Consider the following 27,188-nt stretch of genomic DNA (forward strand, 5'->3'; position numbering starts at 1 on the left):
TTACTGTTCTCTCCTCCTCCCCTAAAAAACTCCTAATTCCTTCCCCTAGAATCTCTCCCTCCCTCCCTCCCTCCCTCCACCCTCTCCCTGCTTAAAATTCTCCCTAAACCAATAATCAGCATAATTACTCATTCCATCAGTGGTACTAAGTACCTGCCCCGCCCTATATCCCCCCACCCCTTTACACACCTCTAATTCCATAATCGTGGTAATCTGTTGCCTATTCCTAAATTTCCTCAAAACACATCCTGACTGTTTGTCACCCCATAGTACCTCCTTCAATCCTTCCCTCACACGTATCACATCAAAACGAGAACTTTGTATATCCCTCAATCTTCCCCTTAAAACCTCTATTTCTCCATGTCTAACCCCCCCCTGCCCCCTTCATAACACTCAATGAGCTGCCCCTCAAAATATTTCTGTAAACCAAACCTCCACCTCGCCTCATCCTGTTCTCTATGCTGATAATACTCCTTAATCTGCAACTTAGCATGTTTCTCCCACCATTCCAATACATCCTCCTCTTTGTTGCGAACCTTGCAGAGTTGCCTCCACCATTCCCTAAAAAACAACTCTTCCCCCTGAAGTAGCCTCACATTCATTTTCCAATAACCCACATACCTACAAACCATCCCTTACCATGCCACCTCTGCCAAAACGGCACATGATTCGAAAAACCTAAATCAATCGTCATTACACGTTCTACTGTGATATCTCGAGTTATATACATATGGTCCAACCTGGCAGCATAACCTCTCCGCATAAACGTATGCTCCACTCTCCACCCATCGCCCCTGATTATGTCATAAACCCCTGCATCCCTCAACAAATCCCTCAATACCCCAAGCACACACCCTGCCCCTCTCGGCTCCACATCCTTATTCCTGAATACAGTTTCAATCCCCACCTATTATAGAAACCATGGGTAAACCCCACTAGTAGAAAAGCAAAACCTCCCTTACAAAATTCACCTTCACCCGTATGTTTCTATCAGCCGGCATATATATCCCCAGAAAACATACTCTAATCTTGTCCCATAGCCCCTCCACCCTCACCACCCTCCCCTCCTCCCGTCTTCCCACCTGAACACGTGAAATGGGCTGGATTCCCCCTCTGCCACTGCCACCCCACCCTTTAATTTCCCTGAACTACCAGCATACATCCTAAAACCGTTCAGCTTCAACTATCTGCCACACTTAAAATTGTGTTCTTGAACAAAACACACATCAATGTTAAAATGCCGCAAAACATCCTCCAACCATACACGTTTAACTTCAGTTCTAAGGCTATTCACCTTTACAGTTAGACACTTAAATATGCAAAAAGGGTGGCTTTCCTCTGTCTCTGTCCTGTCTGTTACACTTTTTGCTGCTCCTGTCTTTTCCCGTGCACTCTTGCCCACCTGGACCCCCCCCCTGTGCACTACCCTGCCCCTTCTTCATCACTCCCGCCCACCTCTTCTTCCCTGAACGCTGAGCTGGAGTAATGACCTCATCATCCGACGAGCCTCCAGCTCTTTCTAGATGTTCCCTCAAACTCTGTCAGTATTTTCAATCTCCCTGTGCACCTCAGCTTCCACCTGCAGTAACTGCAACATGCCTGAATCTGACCCCAGAGGCCCTGGAATCTGCCCAATCAGGTCCTCCTCAACCATCAGAATTCTCCCATCTGCAGAGGGGATCTCCTCCGCTGGCACGTCCAGGAAAGATTTAATCATCTGTAGGGGTGCAGATAACTCCTGTAGGTCACTGGCCTCTCCCACCCCCACAGGCTGCTGCTCAACACCCGGGTCTGCCTGCGGGGGGGGGGGCATCCGAAGCCACTGGTAGCGTCACACAATTCTCTTCCACTCCCTCCACTTCGTCTGCCCAATTACCTTTGCCTACTGTACTCACAGCCTTCGGCAGAGGTGCCACCAGAGACTGTGGCTACTTGCAGTTCCAAAGGCCGCGGCGCTGCTGCCTTACCACACCCAGCTGCCATGTGGTCAAATGCGCCACACAGGCGACACGTCTTGTGCTGTCCCACGTTGGTCACGTACACCTGTGTCCTAAAATCCTCCAGGACAACATACGAGGGAATAGGTCTTCTAAAAGTCATCTTGATGGTGTAAGATCCTGCAGGCAGCCCTGCATAGATTCCATCTGTCCATCGGCCTAAAGTTATATCATGCACCTCACCATATCGTTGAAGTCTCTGATATCCACATCATCTGCTTCAAAAGGAATGTTGCGGATCCTCACCCAGGTGTAGTATTTTGAGACATACCGCAGGTGTACCTCCAGTCCAGATGATACAGCGATGCTCTTCTCCTGGTACTGAGTCACCGTCCTTTCATACGCATCCACTGTGCAGAACTTTATGAAGATTCTTGAAGAACCACTAAGCGCTATTCCATGTAGTTCATCATTGTCAATGCCAAACGTGTCCCGTATAATCGTTGGTAATAAAACAGAGGCATTCGTCGGATAAATTGTTCCTTTAACAAGGTCAACACACACGGTGTTGCTCCTCCTGCGGTAGCTGGCAGCCATCTTGGTGAAAATAGAAAGTTGCGTAACAGAGAAAGCAGGAGCTTTTGCGCAGCACGTCCACACGGCCCGAGGGTGATGAGGACAATATGGAACACTAAATCTAACCTAAAGACCCCTTGGCAGGTACATCTAATTCCTGATTGTCCATCCTGCAACGGAATGTACACCTTACATTCTTAAAACACTACCCCCCCCCTCTTTTTGCGTGTCAAGCCACCTCGCTCGTAACAATCTTTATTAACTTTATATTATATGAAATACTTGCATTATTCCATACTGAACAACATGATACATTCAGAATAACTCAACATATTGAGATAATATAAAAAATCAATTCTACATGATTCATGTACAACGTATATCTACTAGACACCCAAGCATATCAACTTCTAGAGGAAGGTATAAATATATACATATGAAGCATACACTTTACTACACAACCAGCAAAAAAAAAAAAATAAATAAAAATATAATCCTATGTCATCCATCAAATACCATACAGTATATGTCAACTCAAAGGTAACCTAAACCTACAGCTCTATAGAGCTCCCATAAAAAAACAATACGTAATAAAAACACAAGGCGAGTCAAGCTTTTCTAAATATAGTTCAACCATTTATTAAAACCACTACTAAGATGTAATTCTTTTTACATAATTTATAACGGTGCATGACCTTCACACTTCGATAAATACTGATGCCTTCCTACCACACTCAGTACCTCTTGTTTATATATAGATTTTACATTCACATAGTGCACCCACATTGTCATTTCATTACACACACACACACACACACACACACACACACACACACACACACACCAATAATTTCGTTTCATATATATAATATTCCATCACACTACGACATCTGTCGTCCTTTATCAATTGCATAATTAATAATTAAATTGAACTTGTATTGCTTACAACACACAACCCGCTCATCACACAGTCAAAGGCACTTATGTCTCAGTGCTATATTCATTCTCTTCCACACTAAACCCTTTCACACTATCCTTATTGGGAAGCCAGGCCACCGCAACCCCTTACATTGCACGTAAATCCCATAAATCCCTCGACCTAAAACTCCGGTAGCCCTCAGTAAATGCATTCTCCCAACTCCCTCCGTAAATTTCACTATTACGACACTTAGTTTTGTGAAATATCGCAGCTAACACCTTTATCCTTTCATCCACGCCCACCTCCCTCATGGCCCATGACGTATAAATAAAATCCATGACCAAATACGCCACTGCATTCTCCACCATCTTACTCACCCGACCTATATCCAAACTTAAAGCCCGCAACACCTGCAGCCCTCCCACTAACCTAAACACCTTTCCTAACCACACTCACACAACTTCTATACAGTCACAAAAATATACATCATGAAAAATTGTCTCCATACTTCCACATGCTCTACATTCCCCTCCCTCCCTTATCCTCCTGTTGAATAGAACAACCCCAGACGGCAAAATCCCATGTAAAAATCTAAACATTATCTCCCGAACACCCGGTTTTACACGTAATTGTTTTAGACGCATCCATATTTCGCTCCACACATACATAGGGTATGCCCCTTCAACAGCAGCCACCACTGACCTGCCTTTCACTCCTTCGAGGTTCCGCAATTTAACACACGACGGGTCCCTCACTGTCACTAAAAACCTCAACATGGCCTCACCAACTATTAAATCCCTACCCCCAACCACCGTTGCATATCCTTACGTACTCTCACAAGTCCACCTCTCCTCCCTCCCCCGTCCCTTACAAAACTTTGTTTTAGGTACACGCTCATCATCCTTTTTTCCAGAGGTATAAGCCCCAGCCCTCCCCGACTGACCGGAAGTGTTAACACTGCTCTACTTGACCATTTGCAACCCGATCCCATATAAACCTAAAAACCCCATGTTGTAAACGTTTTACCTCATGTCGCATCAGCGGGTACATGACAACCACATGCCATAACTTGCTGTACAATAGCACGTTCGTCACTATTACTCTTTGATGCAGCGTTAGTTATGCGGCCCTCAAACCACCAAGTCTTTTCAATACTCCATCCACTATTCACACCGAATTTACCTATTGAGCCACCAGTGTATCTATCGCATAAACGATCCCACATATCAATAGTTGATCCACCACATTCCACCCACCCCCTACCACCTCATCCCCATGTGTATTATCCCTTGGGTCCAGAAACGTAGTCTTCTCAACATTAATTTTCATCCATGAAGCCTCCCCAAACGCATCCACCACCTTACCCACCCTAAGCAAGTCCCTATTACCTCTTGCCAAAACAGTTCTCATCCACATAACCTACGATACCAGCCCCCCTCCCCCTGGTCATTACCCTACCCACCTCCTGCAACACACCTCCGAATAGCCCTATAAAATGGATCCTGTATACATGCAAACAATATTTGCGATGGTGAGCAACCTTGGCGCAGTCCCCGTCGCATCTGTATTTTAACTCCTAGCCTCCCGTTAACCTGCACCCTCATCGACGCCCCCTGATACAATAATTTTGCCCAAGATATTATTTCTTCCCCAAAACCTTGCCAACGCATGAACCTCCATAACGCTTCCCTTTCCACACTATCATAAGCAGCCTTCCAATCTAACGCCAATACACCCCCATCACCCAACTCCCCCCGTTTCTCTATAAATTCTCGAATCATGCCATGCCCTTCATACATTGACCTTCCTGGCACCCCATATTGCCCCCTATCAATTACCTTGCCTATCACCCTCTTGATTCTGTTCCCTAATATTCTCGCGAACAACTTATGATCTCCACACACATAAGCGAAAGTGCCCGATAATCCATTACCGTTCACTGCTCCTCTTTCGGCACCAACACCACAACGGCCATCCGTTGCTACTCTTCCATTACAGCAGCCGCCTTAAGTATGTTAAACAACCTTACTAAAAACCCTCTCAGAACTCCCCAATTCTTTACGTAAAAATCATTTGGCAGCCCATCTATACCCGGCGCCTTTCCCAAGCTCACTCCTGACAACGCCTGCCAAATCTCACACTCCATAATCGGCCCACCTAATGCCTCCCGATCATGACCATCAAGCTCACACTGCACATGCCCTCCCATTTCCCCCAATGCCACTTCTCGGATGCCCACACTTTGCATACATGACTTAAACCAAGCGTCAACATATCCACTCATAACCTTCGTCGTTACCAATGCTTGACCCACTCTATACCCTTCCATCCCTACATGTACGTTTAACCCCATCATCTCCGTCGTCACTCTCCTCTTTCTCTGGCCCCTTAACACGCAAGCTGACGGCCGATCACCCCATAGCACTTCTTCCAATCCTCCCATAATTCGCGCACCATCAAAACGCTCGCTTTGCAATACCCTAATACTTTCCTTTAAACCCTCAATGTCCTGCACTGGATAGCTTGCTCCTCCTCATGCATAAGTCACACAGCTGCCCTTCAAGACATCTTTGAAACCCATACTTTAGCCGATTATATTCCCTCCCACGACAAATATAATATTCTCTAAAGCGAGTTTTAGCCACCGTATCCCACCAACTTACCAATGCATCATCCCCCGGCGCCTCATCCACCAACCGTTCCCACAATTGCACAAAAGACTGACGACATTCCTCACCCTGCAACAGCTTCAATAACCTTGACCCCTTCTAGGCAATCCCTCCCATTCTAGGTCCACCAGTACTCCTCTGTGATCCGCAAAAACCGCGTCCACCACACGCACTCTGCTCACTATTACTGTTCGGGGCATGTACAAGCGATCGAGCCTAGCCGCATATCCATGTCTAACAAAAGTATGTTCAACAACCCCACCCCATTTAATAATTCCCCCAAAATCCCCGAAAAATACCCTGCCCCTCTAGGTTCCACGTCCTTATGCCTTATCACACAATTCCAATCACCACCAATTACCGCTACACCCGGCAAAGCACGCAAATAATATACTAGGACATCCTTCACAAATTTATTCTTAATATGCACATCTCCCTCTGCCGGACCATACACACACACACACACACACACACACACACACACACACACACACACACACACACACACACACACACACACACACACACACACACACACACACACACACCAAACTCATCTGTACCCTACCTCACCACCCATCCACACGAATCGCCCTCCACTCCCCACCCTCACAATGCCTCACTACGAACGGGCTAGTTTCCCTTACCAGGATGGCAACTCCTCCTTTCAACCTTATCACATGTTCCACATACATATTATACCCATTCACCTTCAACTCATAGCCTGGTCTGTAGTTGTGTTCCTGCACGAACACCACATCAACACTATTACGCACCAAATATTCACTAAACCATACACACACTCTCTGATCGCAATCCGTTAATGTTCAATGTCATGCACTTGAAGCCTACAGAGTGGTTTTTCTTCTTGACCCTGGTACTGTCTTGCCACCAGATCGTTTTGTGACACCTCGATCCCTCTCCTCCCCCCTTTAGGAATGCTGTTAACCAACTCCTGCCCCTTAGGGCCGCTGGGTCCTCTCTGTAACTTCCGCCCAGGACTTTTTCCCAGTGCGCTGAGCAGGCGTGAGCATGTCCTCTGAGTCAGATAGCACAGCAGCGTGCTTCCGTGATGCTTCCTCTGCTTTCATCATGTCTGTTAGTGTCCCGGTGGACCTCCACCGCTTGCATCATCAAGACATATCACACTGCACCGACCGCTTATCCTGTTCCACGCCCTGATCCACAGCAGGCCCAAGAACTAGTTCTGGACTCCCAACCTGCCCAATACTCTTGTCATCCAATAGCACACTTAAAGCCTTGGCTAATGAGTCTTCCACGTTGCTATCACTCGCATCCGGGGTGTCCTCTTCCAACACCTGAGCTACGTTCAATGAAGGGGTGTCCCCCCCTCGTCACACCTGCTAACTCCATCTCCACTCTCTCGACCTCCTCACTCCAGGACCCACCTTGTGTAGGCAGTCACATAAGGCAAATCGTGCTCCTCGCCCTTCTCTTCTGCTTCATGTCATTGCCATTGTTCCATGTTGCCACATCTTCCACACAGTCGCTAGGTGATCATATGACCCACACAACCGACAGGTCCAGCGTTGCCCAGCGTATGTCGCAAACACCTGGGTCCAAAATTCTGGCAGCACTTCGTACGACGGAATAGGGTAATGTAACATCTTCACAGAATACGTTCCTTCGGGTATCCCTGTGTATGGCCCAGTAGCCCACCTCCCAACAGTGGCCATGTGTATTGTACCATATTTACCCATCGCAAGACGGATGTCAGAATCATCCGCCTCGAAAGGCACGTTTCTAATCTTAACCCATGTGTAATGGCGAGATACATTGTGAAGTCGCATGGCCACAGCATATTTAACTGTCAAAGTGACTTACTGGTACTTGTCCACCACCACCTCATACACACTTGCCAAGTTAAACTTGACAAAGATCCTCGTCGTGCCATTCAGCACTACTCCACATATCTCCTCGTTAGCAATACCGTATGTATCTCGTATGATTGCAGGTAGTAGCTGCTCCATAGAAGTTCCTGTCACAGCCCCACGGATAAGCCCAACACACTTTATTGATGAGTCTCCGGCTGCCCAGCGCCATGCTGTGAAAATATAACTGCCACTAATCAACGCCAGGGGCAGCAGCAAAGCACGTCCTCACCACTCAAAGGTTGAGAGACGAAATGAATAACTAATTGTTATGTCATTACAGCATTACATCTTATTAACCTTAACTAAGCAGTCTTCTGAAACTGACCAAGCTTACTGAACAACTATCACATCGTACACCACACCTTTACTTATCAAAAGCATCACTCACGCCCATGCATACTTCAAGAAGCCAGCTTCATTTTGCCCCATAAGATTGCAACGTGCATAAGTCCCTGATGCGGAAGATACGATATCCCTCCGAAAAGGTTAAATGCCACCTGTTCCCAGTGATGTCCTTATTCCTCCATTGCATCCCATAAAATATCGCTGCCAGTGCCTTGATTCTCTCCCTTACTGACACATGTCTGTAAACCCATGACGTATACAGAAAATCCGTGACTAGATATCCCATTGCGTTCTGCACTGGCACCCCAACCCCCCACATCTAAGCTTAACGCCCTTAAAGCACTAATTCCACCTCCACCCACCATACATAAAACCCTACTAAACCACTCCCTCACTGGTTCCAACCTCTCACAAAATATACCGCATGAGACAGTGTCAATGTACACACACACACACACACACACACACACACACACACACACACACACACACACACACACACACACACACACACACACACACACACACACACACACACACACACACACACACACACACCCCACTCCCCACTCCCCACCCCCTACCCCCCTGCACACTTCTATTTGCCAACACTTCTCCAGATGGCAATATATTGTGGAGAAATTTAAACATTACCTCCCTTACCACTGCCTTCAATCGTAACCCTTTTAAACGGCCCCATATATCACTCCATGCATACATCGGATATATACCTTCCACCTTAGCAACCACCTCCCTTTCACCCACCTGAGCCAGTCGTCCTATCTTGACCTTGCGTGGGTCCTCTGCATAAATTAATAACCTCAACATTCCCTCACACATCTGGACATCCCTACCCCTCATCCAATGCTCCAAATCCCTTCGAACCCATGCCAAACCTGTGCCTGCAACCCTACCCTCCCTCAAATAACTGTGTTTAACATACATGCCCAACATCCTTTGATGCAGCGCCATTAACCCCAGCCCTCCCTGGCATGCCAGAAGACACACATCATCTCTCGATAAGCAGTCACATCCAGAACCCCAAATATATCGATATACACGCTTCAACAGACGCTTCTCATCGCACGTATTCAAGGGATATATACCTACCATATGCCACAGCTTACCATACAAAAGCACATTCACCACAATAGCACGCTGATGTAACGTCAGAACTCCTGTACGCAATCCTGCCAATCTACCCAGAACCCTATCCACAGCTTCTCTCGAATTCACCTCCCTCACCTCCTCAAGGTTTCCCCATATGAACAACCCCACATATATTAATTTGACACACCATGGGCCAGCCTTCTTCCTGTCCTAGAGCCCAACCCATGCCATCCCGCACCCTCATAAGCATAGACTTTTTCCTATTAACCAACATCCCTGTTGCCCTTCCAAAACGCTCCACCAATTCACCCACCTTTCGTAAATCCTTTGACCTTCTAAATCATCCACATAACCCACGATCCCTGGTTTCACAGCCTTTTCATCTCTTCACTCCCTCCCTTACACTCCCTCGCACAGCTCTATTGAACGGATCCTGAATCAACGCAAAGAGAAGCTGCGACACAGGGCACCCTTGCCTCTAGCCCCTTTCCATCCTAACTAGTTTTCCTAGCCTACCATTTACCTGCACCCAGACCATAGCCTGCTCATACAACACCTTTGCCCAACTGACGATTTCCCTCCCAAACTCTTGCCACTGCATTAACTTCCACAGTGCCTTGCACTCCACAGTCATATGCCGCATGCCAATCCAATGCTAATACCCCACCTTTATTTGCCCCCCCCCTACTTTCGTCTATAAGCCTACATATGATCCCTTGCCCCACACATTGATCGCCCAGGCACACCATATTGACCCTCATCCAAAACTGTCAAAAGGAACATTACGCACCTTGTGTAAAACCGCGATACATCATGGAGACAGACAGTAACACCAGGGTTAACCGGCTTAACCACATCCTGGTACCTGGCCATCATATTTTCATAAGTGCTGCTCTGCCGGAATTTGACGAAAAGCCTTGAACTACCATTCAACGACACGCCATAGAGCTCCTTCATTTGCGATGCCATACGTGTCTCTTAATATCGCTGTCAGAAAAAGATGGGTGTTCTGACTATTGAGAGATCCCTTCACAAGTTCAAGACAGTGTTGACACGTCTACGTCCACCTTCCGCCATTATGAAAGTACTGAGGAAAACTGTGCAGAAAACCAGCTGATTCAGGAGCGACTGCACAGACTGTCCACACGGCCCGAGAGCAATGAGGACAATGATTAATGACACACAGTATATCAGCTCCCTTCCTGAGGACCCACGGGGAGATGATGTCCGGTCCCATTGCCTTTGATGTATCAAGATCTGTGTGTTAGTTACCATTTTGTCCTATGCACATGTCGATTAGACACTAGGCCTGTTGTGTGTGTGTGTTGGGGTGTGTGTAGGTGTGTGTGTATGCACGTGTGCTCACCTATTTGTACTCGCCTATTTGTGGTTGCAGGGGTCGAGTCATAGCTCCTGGCCCCGCCTCTTCGCTGATTGCTTGTGTGTGTGTGTGTTAATACTGATATAGTTTGGAGGACACTTGTGTACAATTCTGCGTGTGTATGGAAAGGAAACGTTCTGCCACAAGTGGCGAAACGTTATTGTAGACAACCACCATCCCCCACCCTCCTGCATCAACTCCCACCCTCCTCACAAGCGGCAGTAATTGGGTGGACCCAGGTGAAGTGTGTCTTTGTGTGTGTTACCCCTCCCCCTTCAATTACCCCTCATCACCCCACCCCTACCCTTCCATCACCCCTCCCACCCCTCTTTCTCTTCTCCCTTTCCTATCCAAACCTCTTCCTTTTCCTCTTCCCACTACCCCTCCTCTACTCTTCTCCCTGTCTCCCCTCCCAAACCTCTCCCCTTTTACCTTTTCTCTCCACTCTTCCTTTCCCACCTCCCCAACTCTTCTCCCTATCTTCCTTACTATTCTCCCCTCATAACCTCCCCGAATAAAAGGCCCACGAAATTGGAAATTGGGTGGGGGTGAGGAGGGGCTGATGCCACCCTCCCCCATCCCATATATTCCTTGCAAAACTAAAGACAAACTCGCTACTTTGTGTTTGTCGTACTCTCCTTCTCATGTTCTTTGTTTCTTCATATTCTTTGTTTCTTCATATTCTTTGTTTCTTCATATTCTTTGTTTCTTCATATTCTTTGCTTCTTCATATTCTTTGTTTCTCACATTCTTTGTTTCTCATATTCTTTGTTTCTAATATTCTGTCATATTCTTTGTTTCTAATATTCTGTCATATTCTTTGTTTCTAATATTCTGTCATATTCTTTGTTTCTAATATTGTCACATTCTGTTCTCATATTCTTTGTCATTTTCTTTTTCTCATTCTTTTTGTTTTTACTCATTTTGTTTTTCGTCTTCATTCTCGTCTTATTTTCCAGTTTTTTTTCCTGTTCATTTTTTGTTTTTCAGATTTTTTATATTTTTTATATTTTATTTTTTTTTATTTTCGTTTTTTCATTTTTTTTGTATTTAGTCTTTTGTTCTTCAGTTTTTTTGTTTTTAATATTTGTGTGTGTGTGTGTGTGTGTGTGTGTGTGTGTGTACTCACCTATTTGTACTCACCTATTTGTGGTTGCAGGGGTCGAGTCCTAGCTCCTGGCCCCGCCTCTTCACCGGTTGCTACTAGACCCTCTCTCTCCCCGCTCCATGAGCTTTATCAAACCTCGTCTTAAAACTGTGTATGGTTCCTGCCTCCACTACGTCATTTTCTAGGCTATTCCACTGCCTTACAACTCTATGACTGAAGAAATACTTCCTACTATCTCTGACTCATTTGTGTCTTCAACTTCCAATTGTGGCCTCTTGTTTCTGTGTCCCCTCCCTGGAACATCCTGTCCTTGTCCACCTTGTCTATTCCACGCAGTATTTTATATGTCATCATGTCTCCCCTGACCCTCCTGTCCTCCAGTGTCGTCAGGCCGATTTCCCTTAATCTTTCTTCATAGGACATTCCCCTTAGCTCTGGAACTAACCTTGTTGCAAACCTTTGTACTTTCTCTAGTTTCTTGACGTGCTTTATCAAGTGCGGGTTCCAAACAGGTGCTGCATACTCCAGTATGGGCCTGACATACACGGTGTACAGTGTCTTGAATGATTCCTTACTAAGGTGTCGGAATGCTGTTCTCAGGTTTGCCAGGCGCCCATATGCTGCAGCAGTTATCTGATTGATGTGTGCTTCCGGAGACATGCTCGGTGTTATACTCACCCCAAGATCTTTCTCCTTGAGTGAGGTTTGCAGTCTTTGGCCACCTAGCCTATACTCTGTCTGTGGTCTTCTGTGCCCTTCCCCTATCTTCATGACTTTGCATTTGGCAGGATTAAATTCGAGAAGCCATTTGCTGGACCAGGTGTCCAGTCTGTCCAGGTCTCTTTGAAGTCCTGCCTGGTCCTCATCAGATTTAATTCTCCTCATTAACTTCACATCATCTGCAAACAGGGACACTTCTGAGTCTAACCCTTCCGTCATGTCGTTCACATATACCAAAAATAGCACTGGTCCTAGGACCGACCCCTGTGGGACCCCGCTCGTCACAGGTGCCCACTGTTGTGTGTGTGTGTGTGTGTGTGTGTGTGTGTGTGTGTGTGTGTGTGTGTGTGTGTGTGTGTGTGTGTGTGTGTGTGTGTGTGAGAGAGAGAGTATATGTATGTCTGGAGATGTGTACTTCCCTTAGTGTATAAATACTGAGTTAACTTTCTTCCACATTTCAGTGTTTTATGTATTTGTTTGTACACTTGTGAACTATACCTTAGTGACTCAAGTGGAGTTAAGCTGTGATGCTAACACACTAACTGCCACTTTCTCCGGTAATTTGTTTCTCCGGTAATTTTACACCAAGACTGGTGTGGCAGCACTTCCCTCAGTCTGTAGTGAGTTGTGCAAGTGAGCTGGGCGACACTTGCTTCTCTCTTAACACTGTCTCTCACCATCATGGTTCCTCTGTTTATGGTAAGTTTGGTGGATGATATTTTTCCGGTGTTTTACAGTAGCAGTGTTCAGTTAACCACTCTTCTCAAGGGAGGCTCCTTGACGCTGGTCAGGGGCTCTTGATCTAGGAAATTGGATCTGTGCTCCAGTTCCCTGAATGCCTCCCATCCCCCGACATGCGCTGTATAATCCTACGGGTTTAGCGCTCACCCATGATTATAATAATCAGTTGACCACTTTACTGAGATGTGAAAAAAGATCTTGAGTGTTCCTCTCCCGTCATATATCACATTGTAAAGTGTTAGTAGTTACACAACTGTGTTGTGTAATTTGCCTTTTGAGACGACTGACTGACATTTTAAACTAAATTTTATAACTTCTAAATAATACCTTTTAATTATTAAAAAAAATGTATTTAAGAAATGTGAATGGGAACAATAAACATTTAGTTTTTCTCTTGTAGTCATGGCATTTTAGTGGGTGGGGGGAGGTAAGGGGTGTGTTGGTGGGGTGTGGGTAAGGGGTGTGTTGGGGGGTGACTACCAGAAGCCTCGCTCACTCTTGTTCATTATCACTGTAGTGAAAACAAAAATCCTTGAAGGTAAAATTTTTATTTCAAGTAAGGTGTTTATTGGTGTTTATATACCATCAGAAACTTCCCGGTACTGATCTATATCCACAAAATTCCATAACTTAATTTTATTAACATTACAAAGTTGCAGCTAAACAATTACAACTTTAGTGTCACCTTTCATGTGGACTAATATTTTGAAGGCTGAAACACTAGGCGTTCTTTACTTATGGTATTTAAGTTGAATGGATGTTATCCTGTCTGTATTTTTATTCACAATTGACAAATGTTCCTACACTTTTACTGTGACTTTCGAATTTTTTTTTATATTTTATTTAAATACGCTACATAACAAGAATGATACCTTGTGACCAAGGCCGAAATACATATAAATCATAACACAAAGGATAAACATTACACGCACACTAAACATATCGCATGTAAACAACAGAACATTAACTATAATACGGATAATACCCTATACCATAAATATAATATAAAATACACCCCTACCTAAACATACACAATGCACAGCATATTTATATTTTATTAGAACCCGCACACATACATATGGCTAGGTACACAGAGATGAGATAAAATGTGTGCAGTGTAAACAATAACTCAGCCGGACACTACACCAGGTCATGAAGACAAGACACCATGCATAACACAAAGCTTACCTAACAAGCAACCCACCAACAAATACATCAGGAACTATTACAATGGGTGCAGCATGCAATAGTATTGGCACCATGCCTCCTACCCCCACTAACCCCCCCCTCTACCAATAGAAAGTATAAGAACACATAATAATTAACCATAGGCCTGCATGTTTGCATTGAATACCTTCAGTACTAAGGTGAACGGCCACCACCACTGACATTACAAATATACACACTAGACGCACAGCTTACAGAACAAAGCTTACTTTTACAAAAAGAAAATATAATTTGACAAACATAGCAACAAAGCCAATCTAAGCACTCGTTAATATAACAGTGGTGTTCATATAACACAAGAATCCCAAAATGGCCCCAACACATAAAAACCACACCATACATTAGTTGTAAGACACCCGCACACGCAACATCATTCGACACCCATTATTATACAAATAGTATGATTACCTATAGTGACTCATAAGTTTGTTCCCCTCCCCCACGCGCATACAGCTTCCCCATAATAAAAGAAGCACAATATATACTGACGCTACAACACGGCAAACCTCATACCCAATACTCTCGTAACCTACACACCATAAAACACCATGTCTCTTTAACATATAAGAGGTGTTCCAGTCATACTCACACACACTAGCTCCCCCCCCCCGGAGACCAGCCCGCCGCATCCCCTGACCCCCTCCCCCTCTTACATCCCAAAAGAACCCCCACCGTTAAATCACGATAGCTTACAGGGAAATCCCTCTCCCACCTTATCCCATAAAGAACCCGATTTCGACACAGCGTACGATAAAAGGTTGCCGCCAATATTCTTTTACTCGTCCCCCCCTCCACCTGACCCCTCATTGCCCACGACACCTACACAAAATCCACAATAAGGTAACCAAGTGCCCGCTGCAAAGGGATTCCCACCCCTCCCACATCCAAGCTTAGAGCCCGCAAGACCGAAATCCCCACCCTCCCCATCCACTCCCATACGTCCCCCAATCATTCGTAGAAATAGAATGAATGAAAGGCTGTATCCTCACCCCCACAGACGCCCTAATCACGAATCCTCCGGTCTACCATGCAGGAACCGGAACATCATCTCCTGCTCCCACAGCAGGATGCATAGCCTACACAACCTACCCCAAATAGCCTCCCCCATGCATACATTGGATACACTCCTTCCACAGTCGCCACTTCCCTTTTCCCCACCACTTTCTCTAAAACCCCCACCCTCATGTGTGTCGTATCCCTAACATACAAGAGCACCCACATGTCCACACACACACACACACACACACACACACACACACACACACACACACACACACAAATCCTTCCCTCCCCACCATCTTCCAACATCCTCATACAAAAGGTGCAACCCACCACCTTTACACCCCCCCACTCCGAGAAACCCCCTCTTTACATATACACTCATAATCCTACTCTTTAAATTAACCCCAGCCTGCCTCTGCACACTGGGAGAGTAACAACCCCCCTCCATAACCAATCGCATCCCGACCCCTAAATAAACCTAAAGACTCCTCAATAATACCGCAATATCTGATTGCAACAAAGGGTACATAGCGACCACATGCCAAATTTTACTATATAGTAAGGCATTTACTACAATGACCCTCTGATGAAGCATTAAATGTCCCGGCAGCAACCCATCCAACCGTCTATTCGCCCTTTCCACGACACTCCCAGAATTAACCATCCTAGCTTGCTGTACATCCTGCATATACTCAATCCCACAAATCGTAACCCGATCCACAACACCCCACTACCCTCTCCCCCAACCCCATAAACTTAGATTTCTCTACATTCACCCTCATACCAGTCTCCTCTCCAAACAGGTCCACAATCCTCCCCATCCCTCCTAAACCTTCCCCCTCCCGCACGAGAATCGTCGTGTTATCTACATAACCGACAATTCCTGGCACACCTCGTCCCACCCACCTCTGTTGCTCCCCCCTCACGCATACCTCCACCGCTCTAAAAAACGGATCCTGCAAACATGCAAAAAGTAGTTGGGATGAAGGACATCCTGCTGCAGACCTCTACCCATAGGGATCCACTCCCCCACCCTTCCATTCACCTGCACCCGAACACCCACTCTGATACAACATTTGTATCCACCTCACAATCTCATCCACAAACCTTTGTCTCCTCAGTATCATATGCAGCCCTCCAATCTAAGGCCAACACAACCCCCTCTCCCTCCATTCCTTGCACACACTCCACAAACCCCCGAATCATCCTGTGCCCCTTATACATGGTCCTTCCTGGCACCCCATACTGGTTCACTGCCACCACCCTATTGATCACACCCTTCAACCTATTCCCCAATATTTTAGCGAATAACTTATAATCTACACACAGTAAAGAAATAACCCTATAGTCCTTCACCGTGCGTGGACTGGCCACCTTCGGGACCAAGACTACCACAGCAGTTGCTTACAAAACCCCCAGCTCGCCCTTTTTTTTTATGTTCAACAACCTCGCCAAGAACTCCTTAAGTATGTCCCAATTTTGTAAGTAAAACTCACATGGCAGACCGTTGATTTCCGGGGATTTACCTCTACTCATACCCGATAATGCCTGCCACACCTCCCCTTCGTCAATGTCCCCTCCCAGCGCCATACGGTCCCCCCTGCTCAGAACATTGACCACATGCCCTCTCAACTGCCCTAACGCCCTCCCCCCTGCACTCCACCACTCCTCAAAGAAGTCCCGAACCATTCATCCACATAACCCATCCCTTCTGTCATACAAAGCACCTGCCCCACACGAAACCCTCCAACCTCCTCCTGCACTAACAAACATTCCATCTCCCATAACAATCCCTCAACTGCCCCTCTAAATATCTTATAAGCCCAAAAGTCATCTGAGCCTCCCCTTGCCCTGTCTAACATAATACGCTCTAATTCTTCCCTTTGCCACTCCATCCCACCATGCCAACATATCCCCAACAGCTTCGAACCCCAACCACAACTCCCTCCACAATCGTGCAAACCCCTCCCTCCCCCTCTCCATCTTCAAGGAGCCAAACATTCAATTTCCAAAAACTCCTATGCCTCTTAGGCAACCTGTCCCACCCTACTTCAACAAATACCGCCCGATGATCTGAATATGCTACGTCCACCACACACTTTTTCCACGCTTGCAGTCTGTTACGTACAAACGGTCCAGACGAGCAGCATACCCTTATTTCACAAACGTGTGCTCCACCTCCCACGCCTCTCCTGTAGCCACATCCCACAACCCCGCCCCTCGCAAATGATCCACTAACACTACAGAGTGAAACCCCCACCTATCGAGGCTCCACATCTTTCCTTCTCGCCACACAATTCAAGTCGCCCCCCACAACCGCCATGAGGGGAAGTGACCAGAGGTGGTACACTAACACATCCCTCACAAAGGCAGTCCTGACACGTCCATCCCCCTCTGCGGGCCCATACACACTAGCGCCACCCTCTCCCTCATCCACAGCCCATCCACTCGCACGACCCGTCCTTCCTCCCCTACCTCACTACGATACACAACAAATGGGCTGGTCTCTCGCAAAAGGATGGCAACCCCCCCCCCTTTCAATCGAGATGAATGTGCAACAAACACCTGAAATCCATCCAGTACTAACTCATACCCGGCTTTATAACTGCTCTTGCACAAAAGCTACATCCACTCCATACCTTCGTAGAAAACCCACAAACCACATACACTTCACTCCGTCTCGCAACCCATTTACATTTACTGAAACACACTTCAAGCCAGCTATACCTTGTGCCCTGTCGGCACTGATCCGCTTTTAGATGCCTGCCGGTGTCGACCACCATGCACACGACCAGACACTGGAGGTCTTCCAGTATCCACTGCTGGACCCTTTGGCCCCTTAGGGACGCCTCGTGCCACCTCTGCCCACACCTACCTTGCCAGGCCTCTGCGCCTCTGCCGCTGCCAGTTTGTATGATCCTCCCACTGCCTCCATAGCCACCTCCAGAAGGCCTTCGTTGTGCACCACCGCCTCTACGGTGATGACATCCATCCAAGCAGCTTGTTTCTCAACCAGCTCCTCCATATCCTGGGATTGTACACAAGACACATTCCCAAGGGATAATTCAAGCCCCTCCTCTTTTACCTCTCCCTTTGTGCCCAACAATCCCTTCAGCACACTCGCTAATGTGTCGTCCACTCTCTCCTCCATGACCATCCTGCCCTCCACGCCCAGTATAACCAGGCCAACAGAGGAAGGATCTCCAGGTAGTCACACAAGACTCCTCAATCAGCTCCTCTCGCTCCACCTCTTCACTTCACAATGACGACTTTGGACATGCACCTGACTCCGGCACAACAGTCACCTCCTTGACGGGCTCTTCCATTGGTGGCCGCCCTACGTCCTTCTTCCACTGTTGGCGACCACATTGTGCTGTAAAGTGATCATACTCTCCACAAAGACAAGTGCGGCGTTGCCCAGCATAGGACACCATCACAGGTGTACGAAAATCATTCATCATTACCTATGACGGTATGGGATGTTTGACATTTTCAGCGAGAAGGTACCTTCAAGGAGGCCAGCATATGCGCCCTCTGTCCACTTTCCGACGGTCGCCACATGTACAGTTCCATACCTGCCGTAAATCAGTCTCATCGGCTTCAAAAGGCACGTTTCGTATCTTAACCCATGTGAAGTAACGTGATACGTCAGTGAGCCTCACTGTCACCGCCGGGTTGACAACCACACAACGGTCTTGATATTTGTTGACTAACTGCTCGTAGACACTCGTTGTTCAGAGCTTAATGAAGACCCTATAGGCTCCATTAAGCGCCACTCCATAAAGTTCATCAGCTACACCATAAGTCTCCCTGATGATGGCTGGTAGGATAACAGAAGCTGTTTGGGCCGTCACAGCCCCACGCACCAGCTGTATACAGACAGTGTTGATCCGCCTTCGTGTCTGCTCAACCATATTGAGAAAATCTCAGCTTGTCACAATGGCCAGCAGAGGGCAGTGTAACACACGTCTGCTCACTACAGAGGTCGAGCGATGAATGACTTTCGAATTTTTTTTTTTTTTTTTTTACTATCTGAAACCAAGCACCAGTATATTTTGGAAGTTATCAGAGGATTTCAAAGGCACTGGGATTATTCCAAAATTTTTCAAAGGGCATCTACCGTTGACAGTTCTTAAAAATAATCTTTGCCTAAAGTAATTACCATACCTGACTCCCAAAATCGTAGTGAAACGATTGCAAACCATACCACGGACGGGGCTTGAACCCACGTCGATCTGGAGCTTTACGAATCTAGAACCGCGGATTTAAAACCCCACCCGTGGTATGGTTTATTTTTTATTTAAAAACACAGTATTCATTATACATGGATGCAAACATGCGTCACTGAAACCAAGCGACATGAAACAACAATTAAGGTGACAACATACTTATCACTAATCCAGTACACTTCGCACCTGAACCTACCCACAACAACTTATCCATATAATCCAACTCCAAGCACACCTATTCATCGTATGCTAAGATTTATTTACAAAACCATCCCTTATTGGCAAATGCCTCACCACGTACTATTAAATCTATTAACACCATCCCCCTGCGCAATGTACAAATACTGTTATTATTATTATAATAAAAAAGAAGCACTAAGCCACAAGGGCTATACAGCGCTGCACAAATACTGTAGCATGCATATGTATACACTGCGAGTAAAGGAACCCCCATCCCGAACCACCCATCAAAAGCCTTGCAAAACAGTGGCGTACAATAAGAACTCCAGATACTACGTGATCTATATAGTATCTGTGAAAGCTTTTGTCTTGATTACAAAAGATGATTACCCTATTTCTTAAAAGGTGCAATCCACCTCGAACCATAAATTCCTGATTACCTTGTACAGTACAAAATGCATGACCTACACATCTACATGAACGCATATGCAATCCTGCCACAACAATGCATATATCTCAAAAAATATGTATTTACACAATGCCAATATACGTTTTACATATTGCCTTGCATCATACATTTAATCGAGAACTTGAAGCATAAAAAAAAAGACATCATGCATATGCTTAATATTGTACAACACTCGCCTGATCATATGTTGTTACACAACATAAAAGATACAATCCTAACTAGGCCCTCTGAATCATTGTGTGTGAGGCCTTGTGTACAAAATACAATCTCTCGTAAATTAAAAACCTTGCCACATTACTCTTGCACCTGTTTACATTTCCCACCATCCCAATATACAGATACATTTTTATGCAAAGCGCACACTACAAATAAGGAAATCCCCCAGCTCTGTATCACATCATATTCCAAACGAGCTGATGGCTTACAATAGTAACACCAGGTCATACGTGCTCTATATAGCACCTATGAAAACATATACTATTGCACAGACTGACGAAAACCAACCTTAAAAGTGTACGATCCATTATGAACCACTAAATATAGATACACCTAATAACATCACACCAAGCATTATTCATGAATGCAGTCATTGACACACACACACACACACACACACACACACACACACACACACACACACACACACACACACACACACACACACAAGTGCTTTATGTTTATACCTGCATGCACACCTTGTATACATACAATGTTGTAGTGTGCCAATGCACTATGTACATGTGTTACCCATGAACATCACATCATTAAGAAACAACACATGTATTATACCACCACCCAAACCTCACTCACACCACAGGCAAAGCATATATGTTACAGGACCATGTCCAAATCTCACACGCTAGACTCCCATCCGCACTTTCCACGCTCGGGAAACTAGCCTCCCCCCCCCAACCGTTACTTCATACTTAAATCCCTTAAATCCTTCAACTGATTCCTGGCCTAGTTGCCAGGGTGAGTGGACGCTCCTCACAACCCTCTGTCGACAGCCAAGCTAACAACCTAGTCCTCATCATGGTCTTTGCCGTACGTCGCAGAGTAAACACTGGTGGAATTGAATTAGTGCGTGGATCCATCATGCCCACGACAGTCCATGAGTTGTTGCCCTTGATTATCAGGGACACCTACGGCATTGATGACAAGGAGCTGTACGGCGTGGCTTTAAATGGCTCGTTCAGGATATTCATAAAATTGCTCCACGCGCAGGTGAGAGGATCTTGTTGATCGTTACCAAGATCTTAGTATGGAAGTGACCCCGGAAGTGAGCATCAGAGTTGTGGACGTTTCTCCTCAGTATATGTGGGTGAGGGTACGGAATGTACCTTATGAAGTGAATGAGGTCGACATTCGTCAAGCTTTCGAAAGGTATGGAGTTGTACATGTTGCCCAACAACGTAAATGGATGATGGGTGTATATGCTGGTTACCCTGAGGGAAGTTACTCTATTAAAATGACCCTGTCACCCCATACCCTCATATGTTGTCTTGGAGGACTTCAGAACTCGAGTGATGGTGACGTATGCCTGGCAAAGGAGAACCTGTAGGAGATGTGGAGACTATGATCATGTTGCAGCTGAGTGTGGCAGGCAGGGTCGGGTTGGGCGACCGGCTGAAGCAGCGCTCACTGGCAAGAGGCAGGATGTTCCTGAGTCTTCCCAGGTGGAGGAAGGAGGGCGTGGTAAGCTTTGGAGCGAAATGGTTGAGGCATCGGTAATGGAGCCCACCCTGGATGTGCTGATATGGGAGCAGCCAGCACTGCTGGTGGAGCAGCAGGTGTCTGGGGGTGCAGAGGTTTTCACTGCGACAGTTGAGACAATGATGCAGTCATTGTTCGAGTCACCTGTGATCTCGGTGGCAGGACCATTGGGTGACCAGGAGCCTGTCAGAGGTGGATGTTAGGCATGAGGTGGCCGTGAATGTTGCTAGGCACGGTGTGGACGGGCTAATGCTGGGTAAGGAAGATGTGCAGCTGTTAGTGGTGGAGGGGCATCGCGAGGAGGAACCCAGTTCATCGATGGACGAGTGTTGTCACCAGGAAATGGGCAGCAGCAACATCCAACTCCGACGATGTCTTAACACCGGCTCAACGTCCAGGGAAAAAAGGTGTGGGCGGTGGAGGCTAGCAGTGTAGGAGGGAGGAGGCACCAGCGACAGGTGGTGCAGGATGGCCAGGATGTCCTGCGTGGTGGGTGTGGTAAGGGCAGCGAGAAGGGCCTTGGTGCACATGTAAAGGGGGATGTGGGCCAGAGGGGACACCAGCATTAACTGGCCTCCGGTGTATGATGCTGAACGTTAATGGTTTGTGCAAGAGAATGAAACATGATTGGTTTTGCATGTTCTTACATAGATACCGTGTGGACGTAGCATATGTTCAGGAGCATAACTGGAAAGCTGGCAAGGATTTTGAGGTGGAGGGCTATCAGAGATTTGTGACACATTCAGAGTGCTTAAAAGGGGGGGGAGGGTAGCCATCTTGATCAGGGTGGCAAGCCCGTTTGTATTGCTAAGGAGTGGGGGGTAGATAGTAGGATCTTAAGAGTGGATGGTTGGTGGGGGAGTGAGAGAAAGTGGTTTTCGTGTGTATATGCCGGCAGAGAACGTAGTGCACGTTAAGAATGCTTTTGTGAGGGAAGAGCTGGTGTATTTCTTACGATCATTACCTTCTCTTGCAATAGTGGGAGGGCATTGGAATTGCGTTGTTAGAAGAGCATATGTGGCGCCGAGGGGGGCAGGTTTTTTGTCACTTGTTTTGGGAGAGCTTCTCAGTGATGTGCAACTGCGGGATGTTTGCCGGGGGTTCATAGTGGACCACACATGTGTGAGGGAGGGCTATGGGGAAAGGTTAGACAGACTGTGTCTAAGTGACACAGTTCCCTAACCCTCAGTTAATACTTGTTTAAACTTCTATGATGTGATCAGAGTATATTGTTTTTGTAACTGTTATGTCTCTGATCAGTTCCTTGTTTGCGAATATCAAATCCAGGGTATTTTCATTTCTAGTGAGATCACTTATCTGTTGGTTTAAAGAGTACTTTTCACAAAGCCTCATTAGTTCCCTGGTATGTGACTGTCGAGCCAGGGTGCTTCCCGGAGATATTTCTGGTATAACATTACGTTGCGCCATCTAACATTTTACAAGAGGGAGATTAAAATCTCCAATGAGTAAAATATTTAGTGTGGAATTTTCTAGCCTATCCAGATAGCTATCTTCCTTAGATCTGCGAATTTCTCAGCAGTTGCTGGTGGTGGTTTGTATACTAGAATAATTACCAAATTCCTATTTTCAATTTTAATTCTTAGGATTTCTACATTAGTAGAGTTCAGCACTTCTGTGCAACAGAAAGTATCCTTTACATTGATACCTACTCCTCCCTGTGACCTATTAATTCTATCACATCTATACATGTAGTTTTCTATATCTCTCCATCGAAAACATCCCTTGTATGTGTTTCTGTAAATGCTCCAAACATGGCATTCATTTCTGTTAGGAACCCATTGACATGTCATTTTTTTTTTCAAACCTTGAATATTTGCAAATATGAAGCAAGAATTACCATCTGGGATGTTTTGTCTTGCTTTTTCATTAGTACCACTGGTGATGTACTACATGGTATGTCCCCTGGTGTACATAACCCTGGTTTCTCCACTACTGGCTTTGCATTTGGTTGCTTATTCGGTCTTGATGGGCTGATACCTGGTTTGGTACATCCCATTTTGCTGCCCATCTGTCCTCTCTGTACCATTCCCCTGTTTCTCTTCCTTTGATTCGATCTTTTCTTTTTTGTCTAAAATATATTGCTGTTCAATTTCCCTTTCTCTGTAGTGCTGCGTTCCTTTTATATGGTGGTCTGGGCAGCTCAGGTCATAACATTCTCTGGACTGCGTTGAAACTTTACACAATACTGGATGGAAGTACCTGCTGCACTTTGTTGAAACGACACTCTCCCTTCCTCAACATGTTGGCACATTTTCTGGTGTTTATTCCAACAAGCTCTGCCATATAGGCATATATCTGCAAATCTTCTGACTACCTATATTATATTTACTGATTTTGTGTCTTTCCCAAGTTCTGCCTCCTGATCAAAGTTCTCTTGCTCACTTTCTTCTGGGCGAATTTCTTCCCTTTTTTCATTTTCGTTTGTTCCTGCTCTAGCTTTCTCTTCTCCCTTTCCTGTTATGTATTGGTTTCGTTTTTTTCCGACTTCCTCGGTATGATGTTTTTCACTTATTTTCACTCCTTGGTTTTCACCTCTATTTTCGCTTTCCTCCTTTTCTTGTTCCTTACCCCGTTTTCCATTTTGTATATATCTGGTAAGCTCCTTAGAAACTTCCTTATGCTTTCTAGGTATTCACTTTTCAGTACCCTCGTATGCCTGACCAGCTTTCCATCTCACTGGGGCAAATCCAGAAAGTACTTTCTTGTTGTAGGTCATTTCTCACGGTTGCATGAAGCTCTGTGTATGATGTATGGGATGTTTTACCATACATTTCACAATCAATGCCCCTAATATTTCTCCCCCCAAATTTTTCACATGTACAACAGACCTTATTCCTGGACATGATCACTCTTGGGCAGGTGTATTTGGTGGGTTATATGGGTGGGCTGGTAGGGAGGGGGCTGGGCAGTGGGCATCCTTGGGTAGGGGTGATAGTATTAGGGAGGCTGTGTGGTGGGGGTGGTGAGCTGGGAGGTTAAGATCTATGGAAAGAAGGCGAGGGTGCGAGGAGGGGGGGCCTGTGGGTGGGATTGTTGGCTGGGTGGTGGAGGATCCGTGGAATGGGGTGGGTGCACGAGGAGGGAGTTGGGAAGTGGTGTGGGCTGGGAGGTGATGCATGCGTGGTAAGAGGGTAGGGGTGTTTGTGGCGCTTGCAGAGCTTGTTCCCATACAATTACACCATAAATTGTACACTATCACTCTGTATTAAAAAGGATTACTCTTATCCATACGTTCATTTCACTATATTATTGCCTATTCGTATTCTTTTTCCTCGTAATATCACTGATAAGATAATTTACACTTGTCACCTCTGGTGGTGGCAGTAGCTTGCGTGACTTTGAGAATCTTAGTGGTATCTGCTTGGAGTTTTGTAATAGCATGTGTAGTAGATTGGGCAGTGGTTTTCTTTTGTTCTAGTTTAAGTACTTCTCTTCTGGCTGGGCACTTGGCAGCAAGGGTATGGTGATCATTCTTGCAGTTCAGGCATTTAGGTGGTGGTGGTGTTGCTGCAGCAGTAGCAGCCTTGAAGTCGTGTCCTTTGTTGCCACAGGTAGAGCAGAACTTGTCCATAGTGAGGCAGTCCTCAATGGTGTGGAGGTATGAATAACAGTTATAACATTGTGGGATGTGCGACTCTGTATCGTGGTCGTCGGTGCTACTGCCGCACAAGCGGCTCTCTGGGCCGCAGGGCTGGGTGACAGTGCTTGGTCGCTGCTGCTCCCGGGAGTGGCTTGGCGTTGCGAGGGGGGATTCTGTTGGTGGGGCATTGGGGTCGACCACTGAGAGGCCATGGCCCCCTGAGCATCGTCCCTGACCCAGGCCGCCTGTGTCCCATGGTTCTCTTCAGCCACTTAGGGGCTTGGCCTGGCCATTGGCTGCCCTGCTTCGAGCCGGTTGATGCTCTCTCTTCTGTTGGGTACCCAGTGCTGGGAACTCTGCTGTAGGCTGCAGTTGACGCTGTGGAGTTGTGGTCGTCGTCCCTGTCTGCCGCTGTTGACCGCCCCATGGGTTGGACCATGCTGTAGCCACAGCCAGCCCCCATGGTGTGGTGGGCTGTATCTCTGCCAGCCGCTGCTGGGTGCCCCCTGGGCTGGACTGCTGTGGCTGCTGCAGGGGCTTTCTGCTGTCACACGGCCCCCTGACGGTGCAGTCGCGCTTCTGATCCTGACCAGGTCACATCAGGTCAAACTCCAGGCACTGGCTGCCCCCACTGTGGAGCACTCAGTTCTAGTGCTCAGTTCCTGCGCTAGCAGTCATTTACAGCGCCGACCTGTTAGTTTTCACATGGTCCTGCGCCTTCGTTGGACTGTGCGTTCATGTGTTCATCTACGAATGTGGAGACGTACCCTGCGAGGACTTGATTTTAACATGGTTCCTTTCAGTGACTTGTGTAGTTTAGTGCAACTCTCGCCAGAAAATTCGTGTGTAATGCATGTCTAGCGCATTTGTGAGCATTTGTACGTGTGCAGGGATGAAGCACCAACCATCTGCCGATATTTAGTGCGTCATCCCAGGCCCCCAAGTGCACGAATCTGTTAGTTTAGGCACAGATAACACCAGTGCTTCATATTTAGTGCATTCCTGAGCATTTGTATGTGTGATTAAGACACTGATGTGCGCTGTGAATGGGCAGTTCTGTTTCAGTTAATGTTTATCTGGGACTAGTAGACCTGTGTGTGGGTTCTCTTCACTTTTGGAAGATGTGGCCTACAGCCACGAGCCTCGTGGAGGCGGCTGTGCAGCTGCAGCCAGCAGTAGGTCTGCTGGTAAGCTTCCCACGAGTGACCCAACCATGTCAGACCAAGGAACTCGATTAAAATGGCGTCATTCATGTGGCGACGACCCTATAGACGTCTTGGGGAAGGTGGAAACCCTTCCCAAGAAGGCCAAGGATCAGCTAGATACTAGGGGAGCCACCCTAGATGGGGCTCAGCAGAAGGCAGCT

General features: G+C 46.5%; 1 protein-coding gene across 1 annotated transcript in view; it reads left to right on the plus strand.

Annotated features, from left to right (window-relative positions):
- The first annotated feature begins 13,226 nt into the window (after positions 1-13,226).
- The window catches only part of LOC128690512 (salivary peroxidase/catechol oxidase-like), a 210,570-nt gene continuing 196,608 nt past the window's right edge, over positions 13,227-27,188 (plus strand). Inside the window, exon 1 of the mRNA XM_070081961.1 lies at positions 13,227-13,359. Coding sequence (XP_069938062.1) covers positions 13,342-13,359 — 18 coding nt within the window. The 5' untranslated portion in view covers positions 13,227-13,341. The remainder of the gene's footprint in view (positions 13,360-27,188) is intronic.

The sequence above is a fragment of the Cherax quadricarinatus genome, chromosome 1 (genome assembly GCF_038502225.1).
Source record: "Cherax quadricarinatus isolate ZL_2023a chromosome 1, ASM3850222v1, whole genome shotgun sequence".
Lineage (NCBI taxonomy): Eukaryota > Metazoa > Arthropoda > Malacostraca > Decapoda > Parastacidae > Cherax > Cherax quadricarinatus.